At 39.2% G+C, this 16697-nt stretch overlaps 1 protein-coding gene across 1 annotated transcript in view; it reads right to left on the reverse strand.

Annotated features, from left to right (window-relative positions):
- Positions 1 to 16697, reverse strand: part of LOC129510188 (DNA polymerase nu-like) — a 117375-nt gene that overhangs the window by 76396 nt on the left and 24282 nt on the right. The window contains 3 exon segments of the mRNA XM_055326170.1: positions 14813 to 14878; positions 15505 to 15558; positions 16519 to 16575. Coding sequence (XP_055182145.1) covers positions 14813 to 14878; positions 15505 to 15558; positions 16519 to 16575 — 177 coding nt within the window.

Here is a 16697-nt window from a genome sequence, read left to right on the forward strand (position 1 = left end):
AAGAAAGAAAGAAAGAAAGAAAGAAAATGACACTCAGATTTTCATTAAGGGCCCTCACCTTTAAGCCAACCAGCAGAGGCCATCTTGTGGCCATAGTGACTAGTTTAAGGATGGCTTGGGCTATCCCAGAGAGATGCAAGGAGATGCTTGCTGCGGGCATCTGTGAAAGATGCTTCCTCCTCCTTTCATGGAAGCTACATAGAGAGATGTGTTCATCCCCACAAGGGAGAAACTAAGCAGGTATTGCCAAGACCTGCTGGGATGCTGAGGAAAAGAAGTTGGGAAATGGGGGACAGAAGCTGGACCTGCTTGTACAACTTAGGCTGCCAGATCAAACCTTGCCTGAAGCTAGCCCTTCCTTGGACTTCTAAGTCAGGTAAGCTGAGAAATACCCTGATAGATCAGTTTGGGTTTGATTTTCTGTTGTTTGCCACTGGACGTATTTAAATGAATACTTGGAAAGTAGTAACTTAATCACCTGGTGAAGAAACTTTCGGAAAATCACTCAGCCAGTGCTGACCCTCCATTTATGCTCCTCTTTCTCAAGGTGGCATGGGAGGGGAGGAGACTGTTCTCTCTAGCCAAAGGACAGGAAGGGGACAGCCAAGCAAGAGAGAAAACCTTTGGACAGTATCCATACTACTCCAAATACTGCAGAAAAACACCACTGAGTTTAGCAAGTAATTTAGCATGAATCCTCCCACTTTTCATACCTGGCCAAGTTCCTATTAGTAATTTTCTACTCACCGATTATGTCTGCCTCCCCATTGGCTGTAAATCCCCAGGTGCCCTTGCCATATTTGGAGTTGAGTTCAATCTCTTTCCCCTATTGCAATAATCTTGAATAAGCTCTTCCTTGCCTGCTCAACTTTGGTGTAATTTTTCTTTGACAAAATATAGCATATCAAAATTTGTAGGATACAGTTAGAACAGTGGGGGAGAGGGAAATTCAGTAGCATGAAAAATGCATACATGGAGAAAAAGGAAAAGTCTTAAAGCAATAATCTAAAATTGCACCTTGAGAACCTAGCAAAAGTAAAGCAAAATAAACCCAAATCAAGGGACATCTGGGTAGTTCAGTGGTTGAGTGTTTGCCTTTGGCTCAGGTCATGATCCTGAGGTCCCTGGGATCAAGTTCCAAATCAGGCTCCCCACAGGGAGCCTGCTCCTCTCTCTAGATATCTCTGCCTCTCTCTGTCTCTCTGTGTCTCTCATGGATAAATAAAATATTTTTAAAATACCCCAATCAAGCAGAAGAAAGGAAAGAATAAAGAACAGAAATCAATAACATTGAAAACTGAAACAAATAATTGGTTCATGAAAAAGATCAGTAACATTGATAAAACTCTAGACTGACAAAAAAAAGAGAGAAGACACACATTAACAATATCAGGAATCAAATAGGGGACATCACTACAGATCCTGCAGACATCAAAAGGATAAGGGAATTCTACAAACAACTAAACACATATCAATTTCACAAATCAGATGAAATGGACCAATTTTTTAAAAAATACAACCAATCAAAATTTACCCAATAAGAAACAATATAATATGAATAGCCTTACAAATATTGGAAAAATTAGACACATAATTTTTAAACTCTCCAAAAAGAAACCTCTAGGCCCAGAAAATTTTATTAGCAAATTCTATCAAATATTTAAAGAAGAATTTTAAAAAATGTTTTATTTTTAAGTAATCTCTACACCCAACATGGGACTCAAACACAACCCTGAGATCAAGAGACATATGCTCTATGGACTGAGCCAGCCAAGCACCCCTCTTTAAAGAAGAATAAACACAAATTCCACACAATATCTTTATTATCTCAGAGAATGCAAGAGAAAGGAACATTTCCTATTTCATGAAACTAGTATTATTCTCATATCCAAACCAGATAAAAACAGATCTATACTTCTCATTAATATATACATAAAAATCCCTTAAAAATATTAGTACATATTGGTATTAAAATAGTCACATAGACTAAGAGAACCAAACAGCCCAGAAATAAACTCATGATTTTATGGTCAATTAATTTGTAACAAAGGAGGCAAGAATATCCAATGAGGAGAATACTATCTCTTTGATAAATGGTGCTGAGGAAACTGGACAGATACAGGCAAAAGAATGAATCTAGACCACTATTGTACACCATGCAAAAAAGAAAAATGAACACAAAATGGATTAGACTTGAATATAAGACTCAAAACCATAAAACTCCTCAAAGAAAACATAGGTAGTAAGCTTCTTGACGTCAGTCTTAGCATTGATCTGACTCCAAAAGTAAAAATAAACAAGTGGGAGTATATCAAACTAAAAATGCTTCTGCACAGGTTAAAAAAAAAAAGGCAACCTACTGGATGGAGAAAAAACTGTAAGCCATATGCCCTATAGGGAGTTATTATCAAAATATATAAAGAATTCAAACAACTCAATAGCAAAAAACCAATCTGGTTAAAAAATGAGCAAATAAATAAATAAATAAATAAATAAATAAATAAATAAAAATAAATGAGCAGAGTACCTGAATAGACGTTTTTCCAAAGAAGACACACAGATGTTCAACAGGCACATGAAAAGATGCTCGATGCTCAAATTATCAGGGAAATGCAAATCAAAAACACGAAGAAATATTATCTAATACCTGTTAGGATGGCTTTATTATCAAAAAGACAAGAAACAACAAGTGTTTGGCAAGAATGCAAAGAAAAGGGAGCCCTGTGCCCTGTTGGTGGGAATGTAAATTGGTACAGTCACTGTAGAAACAGGATGGAGACTCCTCAAAAAATTTAAGTAGAACCACCACATAATCCAGTAATTCTACTACTGGGTATTTGCCTGAACAAAACAAAAAGATGGATTTGAAAAGACACATTCATCCTTATGTTTATAGCAGCATTATTCACAATAGCTAAGATATGGAAGCAACCGAAGTGTCCACTGATGGATGAATGGATTTAGAAAATGTGATATGTATATATAATGGAATGTTTCTCAGCCATAAAAATAAGGAGATCTTATCATTTGTGACAACATTGATGGACCTTGAGCGTATTATGTTAAGTGAAATAAGTCAGACAAACACTGTATGATTTCACTTATATATGTAATTTAAACAAATCTAAAACAAAACAAACAAAACAAAATAAAACTCATAGATACAGAGAACAGGTTGATGATTATCAGAGATGGAGGGGATTGGGGAGTGGATGAAATGGGTTAAGAGGTTCAACCACCTGGTGACAGAAGGTAATTAGACTTACTGTGGTGATAAATTTGCAGTGCATACAAAAACTGAATTATTATTCTATGCATCTGAAATTAATATAATGTTATACACCAGTTTTATCTCAATAAAAATATATTAACACATAGAATTTGGTACATATGTACAAAAATATGATCCAGCGATTGCATTCTTAGCACTTATCCCAGAGAAATGAAGACTTAAGTTCACACAAAAATCTGTACATTGTTTATAGCAGCTTTACTTATAATAGCCCAAAACTAGAAACAATCCAGATGTCCTTCAAAATTGAATTGCCACTGTGGGGCACCCAGGTGGCTCAGCTGGTTGGGTGTCTGACTCTTGGTTTCCACTTAGGTCCTAATCTCGGGGTCATGGTCTAGGGATCCTGGGGTTGGGCCTGCCCTCAGCCCCATGTCAGCCTCTCCTGCCACGTCAGCACTTAGCATGGATTCTGCCTGTTCCTCTCCCTCCCCTTCTGCCTGACCCCACACACACCTTGCAGGCACATTTGCTCCAGCTCTCTCTCTCTAAAATAAGTAAATAGATACAACCTATAAGAAAAAAAAATTGAATTGCCACTCATACCTAAGAGCTTCAGATGGTGATAAGTTGCCCACAGGGAACTTAATATCTTTTTTCAAAATATCAGATATTTTAAATATATTCTTTTGGAAAAAAATAATTTTTCTCAAAATTATAAAAAAAGATCTATAAGATACAGCCTCACTGTTAAAAATATTAAGACTCTCTTGACTAGAAAAATTCATTTATTATATTCATCAAGATTCTACAGTATTATGAAAATTACTAGTTTATCAAATAAAATCAATATTAATATAATGAATACATAATATATAAACTATTGGAGGAAATTTATTTACCTAATGAATACAAGTTGTAAGAACTAATGCTATATATTTTTATCTAAAATGTTTTGCCCCCAATAATACATTAGCTGTATTTAGGACTCAATAACTAAGATTTAAGTGCTCAATTTTATTCATTATTTCAAAAACATTTAAGTGACCACCCATCATATGGTAGACACCGAGCTAGCTCACTTCTGGGATAAAATGCTGAGGCAACTCAAAGAGCATATAGTAGAAGGAAGGTAAACACTACAGCAAGGGAATAAGTGATATTATAGGTTAAGTTGAGGATAGTCTGGGAATGGACATTTCTAATGAAACTATCTTAAATTAAGATCATATGAGACTAGACAAATGGACCAAGGGCACAGAACTAAAAGCCTAGAAACAGACCCAGCATCTATCAAAATTCATGTAGGACAGAGGCTTACAAATTACTGTAAGTCATCCCAACAGCTTACCATAACAATAGTTATAACAAGCAGTTATTCAGATGGAAAAGTAATCAGATATCTTCCTTACACCAGTGTAAATGCAAATTCCAGGGGGACTGCAGACTGAATGTAAAAAGGAAAACTCTAAAACTATTGAAAGAGAATTAGACTATCAAGAAGATCTCCAAGTTAAAAGAAAAAGTTTCATTAAAGAAGACACAAAGCATACAAGCCATAAAGAAAAGTGTACAAAGTTGATACTAACACAGAAAACACCTGTGCGTCAACTTCATCAAATACAATATAAAAATATCAAACACAGACTGAGAGAAGACATTTATGTAAGTCAATGAAAGACCAGTATCCATAATATATAAAGAAATACTATAAATTAATAAGAAAAGACAAACCACTAAATTGAAAATGGGCAAAAGAGATAAACAGGCAAGTCACTAAAGAAACAGAAAAGAAAGCCAAATCTTAAGCCACAATAAATATTAATTCACAGGCATTCAAGTAGCAAAGAATAAAACGTGTAGAAATACCAAGAGCAGAGGACCCTGTAGAGCACCAAGCTCTCTCCCATGCTGCAGACAAGGTATGTGCTCATCCACCCCCTGAAGAGCACTTGGTGATACCAGGAGAGTGGTACCCAGAACACCCTGTGGCCAGGCAACCAGGGTGACCTGCGGGAATGAATTCAAGAATATACATTGCAGCATTACTGTTTTTCTTCTAGTATTGTTTCTAATAGTGAAAAACTAGATATTTCTAGTACATTTAATATAATGAAATACTATATAGTAGCCAAGATAAATGGACTAGTGCTACTTTATCCAATGTGGATAAATCTCACATATGTAATATTGAATGAAAACAGTAAGCTATGAGGTGCCTGGGTGGCTCAGTGGGATAAACGTCTGCCTTCAGCTCAGGTCATTATCACAGGATCCTGAGATTGAGCTCCAAATCATCGGCTCCCTGCTCAGCTGGGAGTCTGTTTCTCTCTCTCTCTCTCTCCCCCTCTGTCCTTCTCCACCCCTTGTTCTTTCTCTCTCAAATAAATAAATAAAATCTTAGAGAAAAAACAAAAACTAGCTTGTCCATGCAGAAACATTAGGAGGGGCATCTGGAGCCATGACTGGCCAGGAGGTATTAGAAGACGAAGAAATGGTAGGAATGTGGCTCCTGGCAAGTGCAACGAGAATAGAGGTCCTCAGCACCTGCTCAGGAGCAGGCCTTCATCAAAATGTGACAGGTCCAAGAGAGACGCACAAAACAAGGGTTGACCAGCATGAACTCTGAAGTGTCTGAGTTACGGGAAGAAAATGAAGACGGATAAAGTGCCTCCTGACTAACTCCCAGCTAGGGTGGAGAACACAACCATCCAGCACGGGGAAGAGACTGGGCCTACACTGTTAACACACTGCAATCCTGATGATGATCCCAAACTATGTGACTCTGAGACACTGGAAGGCAACTCAAATGTGGATCATTCAGTAAGTACTTGGTACTTAGCAGGAAGGTTCCAGGTGCAGAGCCAGGCTCCGGGGGGTAAGCCAACAAAAGAGGCAGAAAAAGTCCTTGTTCTCATGGAACATACAATCTAGTAGGGTAAACAGAAGTCAACAGGCAGTTAAAACACCATGTAGTGACCATCATGACAAGTACAGGGAATGTTTAGAACACTAGACTGAGGTTTTGAAAAGCAAATACTGGGATGCCTGGGTTGGCTCGGCGGTTGAGTGTCTGCCTTTGGCTCAGGCCATGATCCCTAGGTCCTGGGATCGAGTCCCACATCAGGTTCCCTCCGGGGAGCCTTCTTCTCCCTCTGCCTATGTGTCTGCTTCTTTCTCTGTGTCTCTCATGAATAAATAAATAAAATCTTAAAAAAAGAAAAAGCAAATACTGGTCAATGAATTGCTCAATGCTAAGAGAACAAAAGAATGAGGATTTGAGGTGGATGAAAATTATCAGATGGGGGCTTCTACTTCCACTCAGGATGTACACAGTTGAAAAGAAAGTGCTCCCGCCTAACAAGGAAGTTAAGAAACACAATTCATAAAATCATCCCTTCCTTGAGCCCAGCAGAGAGCTGAATATTCAGCAGAGTACTGATCCCTGCATGTCCTATTAAAGTCTGGGAAAAGTCATCCAGAGGGAGCAGAACACAGTACACAACACTCAGGAATAGGTCCTGCCCCCAGAAGCCATTTTGAGAAAATTCATAATTCATGGGAAAATAGGTAGGATACTCAGGAATGTCCTTTCTCAGGAGTGGGGAATAATTAGCTACTAAACCTGTCTAATAAAACATAAAGGAAGACCAGAAAGGATCAAACTGTTTCCAAGTAACTTGTCCACAATAAATCTCAGGAATATTTATAATGCAAAAAGGCCTGACAAGGTAAAATCTACACTGTCTGGCATTGACACAAAGATTACCAGGCATACAAAAAAGTAGAAAAAATGAACTCATAATGAGAATACTCATCTACTGAAACTAACCTTTAATGGATATAGATATTGAAATTACAGACAAAGACATTAAAAAATTATTATATGTATATCCAATATGTTGAAAAAGTTAAGTAGAGACATGGATGGCATATACAAAACATCCAAACTGTATTTCTGGAAATGAAAGCTATAATATTTAATATAAAAATATACTCATTAGAAAAAAAATACTCATTAGGATTAACAATACATTTGACATGACAAAAGATTAGTGAATTACACGACATAGTTACAGAAACTATTCAAATTTAAAAGGAAAAAAAATTCAAGAGGAAGAAAAATGAGTTTCAGTGAGCTGTGGGGCAAATTCAAGTGACCTAAGGTAATTGCAAGTGGAATTCCCAAAAAAGAAGAGAAAGAGGAACATAAAAAGTATATGAGTACTTTATAATAATCTAATAGTATTCCAATTTGATTAAAAAACATATAAATCCACAGATCCAAGAAACTTCATGAACCCCAGAGAAACATGAAACAATTATACCAAGGTACACCACAATCAAATTTCTCAAAACTAGGGGCACCTGGGTGGCTCAGCTGGTTAAGTGTCTGCTTTGGCTCATCATCTTATGATCCTAGGATTGAGTCCTGAGTTGGGATCCCTACTCAAAGCAGAGTCTGCTTCCCTCTCCCTCTCCCACTTCCCCTCTCCGTTTGCCCCCCTTCACTCCCCACTCATGCTCTTTTTCTCTCTTTCCAATAAATAAATAAATAATCTTTTTAAAAATTCTCAAAACTAGTGATTAAGATAAAAAGTGTAAAAACCACAAGATTTATTTATTTATTTATTTTAAAGATTTTATTTATTCATGAGAGATACACAGAGAGAGAAGCAGCTTCCATGCAGGGAGCCTGATGTGGGACTTGATCCCGGGATTCCAGGATCACGCCCTGGGCCGAAGGCGGATGCTCAACCACTGAGCCACCCAGATGCCCCAAGACGATACATTTTGTGTAGAGCAACAGACAATGAGGACAGTACATTTATCATCAGAAACAATGTGAGAAGAGAATAAAGAAACATCTTCAAAGCACTGGAAGAAGAAACTTACAACTGAGAGTTTACACACATACAAAAACTTTCAAAAATAATACTGAAATAAAGACATGTTCAGACCTACAAAAGTTGAAAGAATTCATCAATAGTTGACCTACACTATAAGAAATGCAAAGCCAATTCAAAATGAGTCATAGATCTAAATGTAAAACCAGAAATGAAAACTTCTAGAACAGGATAAAAGTTTTTGTGATCTTGGTCTTTAGGCAAAGATTTCTGAGATGCGACACCAAAGACATGATCCAGATAAGAATACACTGAAAAATCAGGGTTTGTTAAAATTTAAAACTTCTGCTCTTCAAAGACAGTGTTCAAAGAATGAAAAGACAAACCACAGGATGAAAAAAAAAGCATATATCTGATAATGGACTTGTATCTAGAATATATAAAGAACCCTTAATCATAAGAAAATGAACAATCCCTAAAAAACATGCAGAAGATTCGATTTGATGCTTCTTGAACAAGAGAAACGAATGCCATGGGGCACCTGGGTGGCTCAGTTAGTTAAGCATCCAACTCCTGATTTTGGCTCAGGACTTGATCTTAGGGCCATGAGTTCAAGCTTCACATTGGGCTTCACGTTGGGTGTGAAGCCTACTTAAAAAAAATTAATGCAGATAAGCACATGGGAAAATGATTAACATTATGAGTCTTTAGGGAAAGACAATTAAAAACACAATGACATACTACTACGTCTATTAGAATTAAACAGACTGACCATACTGAGGGCTAGGAAGGATGTAAAGTGAAGAAAACAGAACTCTTATATGGCTGGTCGGAATGGCAAATGGTGCAACCACTTTAGAAAACTGCCTGGCAGTTTCCTAAAAAGTGAAACATACATCTACCATATGACTTAGGCATTTCACTTCTCCAAGAGAAAATAAACTGTATGTCCATACAAGGACTGTACATGACTGTGCACAGTAATATCCCAAGCTAGATAAGATCTTAAAAGTGGAAACAGGGATCCCTGGGTGGCGCAGCGGTTTGGCGCCTGCCTTTGGCCCAGGGCGCGATCCTGGAGACCCGGGATCGAATCCCACGTCGGGCTCCCGGTGCATGGAGCCTGCTTCTCCCTCTGCCTGTGTCTCTGCCTCTCTCTCTCTCTCTGTAACTATCATAAACAAATAAAAAAAATTAAAAAAAAAGTGGAAACAGCTCAAATATTGATCAATAGGTGAATTTATAAACAAACTGTGGTACACAGATTCAATGAAATACTACTCAGCAATAAAAAGGAATGACCTAGTGAAATACAGAACAACATGGCTGGCTTTCAAAATAATGCTGAGTGAAAAAAAACAAAAAACAAAAAACAAAATAATGCTGAGTGAAAGAAACCACCAGACCAAAAAAAAAAAAAAAAGAATATAGACCATGTTATTCCATTTATGTAAATTTCCAGAAAATGCAAAGTAATCTGTAGAGACAAAAAGCAAGCCAGTAGGACATGGGTGCCTGAGGACATGGGTGAAGGTTGTGGTGTGGGGGAGAGGAGAAATCATAAAAGGACACACAAGGATACTGTTGGGAGTCACGGATATGTTCATTGTCTTGATTGTGATGATGGTTTCATGGTCATATACATATTCAAAACTTACCAAATTGTTCATAATATGTGAAGTTTGTTGTATGCCAATTATACCTAAGCAAAGCTGTTAAAGGATGAAGTTCTATTCCTGGTAAGATACTAGAAGTACATGCTACTGAACACAGATGTAAAGCTTGGACAGGATGCATAGGGCAGCAATTTGAAAATGTGGTAAACTAATAGCAGCAGGCAGACTGGGGAAGCAGACCAGCAGTTGATCCTACCCAACAGGCAGTGAATTCAGCATTTCCTACTCTTGGTCCTAGACATAAGGCCAGTAGCATGAGGTGCACGGCAGAATAAGATTACAAAAGCTTCCAATTTCTGGCTAGGAACCCAAAAAGAAGAGAGTGCCAAAGAACTAGAAATCAACTAGGAAGACCATGGCAAAGAAGGAGGTTGGGAAAAGGATACCACAGCATTATTTATAAACCACTGGGGTCAGCCTCAAGCTGCACACGTGCAGATATCATCTTAAACAGTATACCAAAGACTCTGAGAACTGCACCAATAGATAAACCATGGCTCAATCCCGACTGATCACTGTGTGGCCATTTTGGGGAATGTCTGAATAGCACTGCAAAGGTCTTTAAAACTGAACATACACTGAAATCACAGCTCATGGAGAACAGGTCACAACTTGCAACCTGAACCTAACCAGGTTAAACACCCACTAAATAAAAAATCACAACATTTCAATGAGATTTCTAAACAAGACTGAGATTCATAATACAATATTCAAAATATCTGGGATACAACCCCAAATTACTGGACATGAAGAAACAGGAAAATCTCAAATCATGTGGGAAGACAATGAAAACACATCAATGATGAGATGATGCAGATGTTGGCATTATCTGACAAAGACTTTAAAACTACTATTATTAAAATGCTCTAATATATTTATCATATATATTACTGAGACTAGAGTTGAATCAATTAAATCAACTATTCTCAAACAGTTCTTGAATAAACCATAACCTGTTAACAGTTAATTAAAATGTCAAAACATGGGATCAACCGAAGACAAAAATATTTTGCATTTTGCTATTATCAGAAATAATATGAAAAAGAACACAAAAGTGGGTGGTAACGTGCTTCAGCAGTCAGTTGCTAACAATGACTTACTCGTAGGAGGGTTTGTGTGTGAGAAATTAGCTTTCTGGAAATGTCGAAATTAGTTATAATATGACTTTATTTTTTAAAGATTTTTATTTATTTATTCATGAGAGACACACAGAGAGAGGCAGAGACATAGGCAGAAGGAGAAACAGGCTCCCCAAGCAAGGGGGGCCTAATGCAAGATGTGGTCCCAGGACCCTGAGATCATGACCTGAGTGAAAAGCAAATGCTCAACCACTGAGCCATCCACGTGCCCCAAGATTTGATTTTTAAGTAATTTTTATACCCAATATGGGGCTCGAACTCATGACCCCAAGATCAAGAGTCACATGCTCCACTGACTGAGCCAGCCAGGTGCCCCAAATCTGATTTTTGGAAAATACTGGTGTACTTTGTGCACTTTAAACTAAAGAATATAATTCAGACTCTGGTCATTTTTGTGCCACCAGCATGTAACTTACATAGTATCTGGTTAAATAATGTACAGCTGGATTCCATTTTACATGTGAAAAAAAGTACAAAAGTTCCATAAGGAAACAGGTGTTAGGGACGCCTGGGTGGCTCAGCGGTTGAGTGTCTGCCTTCGGGTCAGGTCATGATCTCAGGGTCCTGGGACCACATCCGGGGTCCTGGGATTGAGTCTCGCCTCAGGCTCCCTGCATGGAGCCTGCTTCTCCTCCCTCTGCCTATGTCTCTGTCTCTCTCTGTGTGTCTCTCATGAATAAATAAAATCTTTTAAAAAAAAGAAAACAGAGGTGCTAAATCTTTAAATAATCTTGAAGCTGAGGAATGTCTTTCTCAGATGACACAGAGAAGAGTCACCATGGATAATGGAGAAAGTACTGCTACCATTGTTTATAACAATGTCAAGAGCTGACAGATTCTTAAAGGCAATCTAGTAACAGCTATTATGAGTAAAAATATAAAAATATACTATCAGATGACCTAGTAATTTCACACCTGATAATCTATTCCACAAAACTACAAGTACCAATACACCGGGGCGTACGTGTGTGATGCTTGCTGCAGCTGTACCCTTCGACGGCAAGTCCACCAGCAGAGCAATGGCTAACACAATGGCAGAATGCATGCTAACCAAAGTGAAGCAGGACTTTGTCAGATGACCTGCAGGGAGTCTACCAGCTATTGCTGGGAGAAAGTCAAGAGGCAGAAAAATGAAACTCTATTCTGCAAAATAAATAATGACAAAGTCACTGCATGCTTCTGTGTGTACGTGTATAGCTACACATGAGTCTGTACAAGATTCCATTAGAAGTCTATGTACAAGATTCCATTAGAAGTCTAGACAGAAATATGGATGAGCAAAAGTTAGGTTGCTAACACAGCCTGCCACGGGCACAGAGTGTACTGGGACCGGCTGTGGTGAGGGAGTGTCTATGACAAACACAACACAGGATGGAATCCCATCCATGTACATGTGTGTGTCTGTGTACACAAGGAGATAGCTAAGCAGACAGTTGCCAAACGTTAACAGTGGCTGGCGGGGTTGTGGAGACTTAGGTGTCATTTACTTTATTATTTATATTTTCATCTGTTTGAATTCTTTAGAATTACCATTCATTGTTTGTACACTAAAAAGTCATTTTAAATGTGGCAAACAGAACGTATATTTTAAAAATTAAAGGGCAAAAGAAAATAGAGAAAAATAATTCAACATTTTTCAAAGGGAAAATCTTTATTCTATAAATTTCCCACACCACTAGGAAAATATACATCCTCCAGGGACACAGGCAAGTGGTGTGGATAGACAATTCAGGGAAGAATAAGACATCAATACTTGATGATCTAACACATCAATATCACTTATATTTCAAAGGACTAGGAACTAAAACTCAAGTCAGGAAATCTTAACCAAAATGAAAACTCCCTGTATTGGCAAGGATGTAGGAGACCAAACGTCTCACCTGTTGTTTGATGGGTGAGAACTTTTTTCTGGAGGATGATTTACCAATTTAAAGCCCGAAAATACACATATCCTTAACTGAGGAATTCTGTATCTAGGAATGCTATGGAAATCATTAGAAAAATGCACCCAAAAATATATGTACAAGTATGTTTATGGCATCTCTGGATAAAATAAACACAACTGAAGACAATCTAATGACTATCACCAGGGACAGCCATTAAATGGAGTATAAAGTGGCTGTTAAAATGATGATGTGGACTTCCAATGGAATGTGGTAGCCAAATGCACACATTATGTTTATACCTTCTCTTTCCAAAAATTCAATTAAAATAACAAAAAATAAATAAATAAAACTAGAGTGCACTAAAAATCTGGGAGGAGTGCTACCCACAAACCAGAAACACTGGAGATTCCTGGAAGAGAATAAAGCACAGCAAGAGATTAATCTGGAAATATAACAGAAAATTTGAACTTACAACCATCTATTGGCAAAAGCAAGGACCTCATAAAAAGTTCATTCTCAGTAGAACTTCTAAATCACTCTTTGATGAGAAGCAGCAGCTAAGAGAACAGGTGCATCAGACACCTTTCAGAGGAGGAACTAGTGTTAGTACTGCTCATGGTGAGCCACGTAAAGACCACAGAAGAGCTCTCTAAAGTAGGGCATCCAAAGAAAGACCTCCCTAAGGTGGGTGCAAAGTCCAGAATGTGTAGGGCCCTGAGCAAGTCTGCAGCTCCTGCAGGGCATGAGTCTGCCCAGCCCCACACCACCACCTGCCACATGCACAGGGTACCCATACATGTAAAGGCCAGAAAAAGGCTGGTGGGATGCAGTCCACACCGGTGACAGGACCCATGGGGTAGACAGACGTGTCACTAAGGGAAAAGGACACCAAATTGTTTTTACACATGTCCATGCTATTTGAATTTCTTTATCATAATGTATACTCATATGTATAATTATATTTTATAGTGCATATTTAAACAATTAATATATTTAATTTGCATATTTAAAATAATTCAAATGTTTAAATCTAAATATAGATTCAGGTCAATATTAATGTATGATATCAAGACATTATAAATAAAATTGAAAAATATAAAATAAAAGTGTGGTTTTATTTTGGTAGAAAAACAGTGTTTTATAAATACGTGTACTTAGCAAAAAGTCAATACAGATAGACACCAAAGTGTTAGCTATGGTTAATTCTGCATGGTGGAATAACAGGTGATTTTTATTAGGTTCTTTTGTTTTTGCTTTTTTACATTTCTGTATTAACGTACTGTTCTGCAATGAAAAATTAGTAGTGAATCATCTTTAATTCAAAAATATGAAGCCACTTAGTTTTTATTTTTTAAAAATATTTTATTTACTTATTTGAAAGAGAGAGTAAGAGAGTACAAGCTGAGGGAGGAGCAGAGGGAGAGAGAGAAGTAGACTCCCCATGGAGCAGGGAACTTGACTCAGGACTTGATCCCAGTACCCTGGGATCACGACCTGAGCCAAAGGCAGATGCCTAAATGACTGAGCCACCTAAGTGCCCTATAAAGCCATTTAAAAAGCTAATTGCTTTGAGTGTTATTAAAGCTGCATCATAAATTCAAGAGTATTTATAGTTTTTTTCATCAGAGACAGTCTGAAGCAACAACAAGGGAAAAGAGGAGGTCACTGGAGCATCAGACAGTCCAACACATTTCTGGACATCAGAAGCCTCCTGTCCAGCACAAATCTGCAGACAAGGAAGGGGGAGTGGGAACGGGGTGTTGCTTTTGCCCTCATCCGCAGCACTTTTGACTCTCTGGATGGAAAGGATCCCTCACTAACTCAATGCTTTGTGACAGTAGAGGGCATGTGTCTTATTCCCAGAACATGGCAGGTGCTAAGTAAGTATCAGTCAAGTGGAGAAGCAGAGTAAAACACATCAGCAATGGGGCCCCTCTTAGAAATGGAAAAGTGTGCAGGCAAACACAGGTACAGGCAAAAATTCAACTCAGAGGCACGGAAACTTGGTGTCTAACAGGGAGAGCTGACTTACCGGATGCCTGGCTGAAAGTCTTCCGGTCACAGTTCCAGTCTGATTCCACATAGAGGAAATGGAGCCCTTTATAAGTTAAAAAGAATCAGTTTCAGCTCTGGCAATGCCACATGAAGTCAAGAACATCCTGACCCTTCAGTCTCACTGCACATAGCATTAAACACTCACTGCTTTCCTGCATAAGTCCACCAGCTGCTGGCCCTACGCCCTGAAACCTGAAAGGTCCCTGGGTGTCAGCAACCTGCTGACGAACAAGGAGGTTCCCCCAACCGTGCAGAAGCGGCAACAGGACATGTAGGTCTTTGTGTTCCTTCAAACCACTGTGTGTAGGGAGAGGAGGATCACATGCCACGGGGGCTGTGCTACCCAGACAGGGCCAGTCACAGCACACCTGACTGCAGGCTCTTCACGTGTGAATTTGAACAGCATCTCCTTGAAGTGAGCAAAAGAAGAGGGGAGGGACAGATTTAAGAGTGCCTGGACTGCCCCACAGCTTCCTAAAATGCAGCTCCAGGTCTGAAGGCATGATGGCAACTCAAGCCTCATGAGACCTGAGAAATAACAAAATTGTGTCTCACGGCTCAAGAATATTTGATTTCATCATTAACTAAAACTCTAGTAAATTGTATGTGTATCTGAAGCCACATGGAAACCACATCCCCAAGCACAGTACCTCGTTTAAGTGCAGTTACCTTTCTCACAAAAGCTAGTAATCCATCCACAAAGGCTGACTTGGTCTTGTGAACCTAGGTCACATGGACAGAAGTAATCATTTTCTTGTTTAAGCATTGGAACAGGAACTCACATCAAAGCAGTGTTTCACAGAGTGTTGGGCACGTGCGGCTCACGTGTCAGCTCCAATTACTCCAGGGGGCCCTGAAACAGCCTGGTGTGGCACCCAGAATTAAATAACAATGGCCCACAGAGAAAGACAGCACCCTACCTCCTTTTGCGGGATAATTCTTTTCACAGAAACATTGCAGAGATAAATGGAAGGTCCTGAATCTCCATCCTTCCCTGTGCCCTAGGGTGCCTTTAGTTCTCTTCCAATCATTTCATCCGTTCAAGGAGAAGGAATGGTGCCATGACCAAGCCCTGTCAGCCGCCACACCTCAGGAGAGCAGCAGGACACAGGTTAGGGAATGACAGACTGATGGTACAAGCGGTGGCCAAAGTTATGGATGTGGTTCACGAACATCAGGGGATACATGGCAGGCACGTGAACAGAGGAAGCGTGGGCAGCTGAGGAAGAAGGGGGCCTGACAGCGACATGAGGGGTCCATGTTAGTGACAAAAGGGAGTGTGTCAGCGAACATGCTCAGGAGGCTGCGGGTAACCTCACCAGGCCCAGGGCGGGGAGTAGGACAAGGCCTGAGAAAGAGGCTTCTGAACTCCATGGTGGTAGAATTGAGCCCACAGCAAAGCCGCCCCATGACAGTACACACATCCCCTTCCCATCTTCACTTGTCTTCATCCATGTGGGACCCTGTGACCCACTGCTGAGTGGGCTGACTGTGGCTGGAATGGAGCTGAGCGGGCTGCACCAGAGCAGCACTGGTACCAGGCTGTCTTGAACAGGTGCTGTTCCCTTCAGAACACTGCCAGGGCTACTTTTGTGATGACGGATTGGTCTTATCAGAGGCGGTGCCATATGGCTCCCCTCCCTCACCCACTCACTCACTCACTCACACACAAAGGGAACTTACCCGCCTATATTCCAGAATTATCTTGGGTAATGGATGAAGGTCCTGCAAAGCATTTAACTGAAAAATGAGACTAAATGTCACCAATATAATTCCTTCATTTAATTTTGACATTTTGAAGACTTACTTTCAGTTGGAGAAAATCCTAATAATAAATGGTCTGTATTGACCGTATTTTCCAA

The sequence above is a fragment of the Nyctereutes procyonoides genome, unplaced genomic scaffold (genome assembly GCF_905146905.1).
Source record: "Nyctereutes procyonoides isolate TBG_1078 unplaced genomic scaffold, NYPRO_anot_genome, whole genome shotgun sequence".
Classification (NCBI taxonomy): domain Eukaryota; kingdom Metazoa; phylum Chordata; class Mammalia; order Carnivora; family Canidae; genus Nyctereutes; species Nyctereutes procyonoides.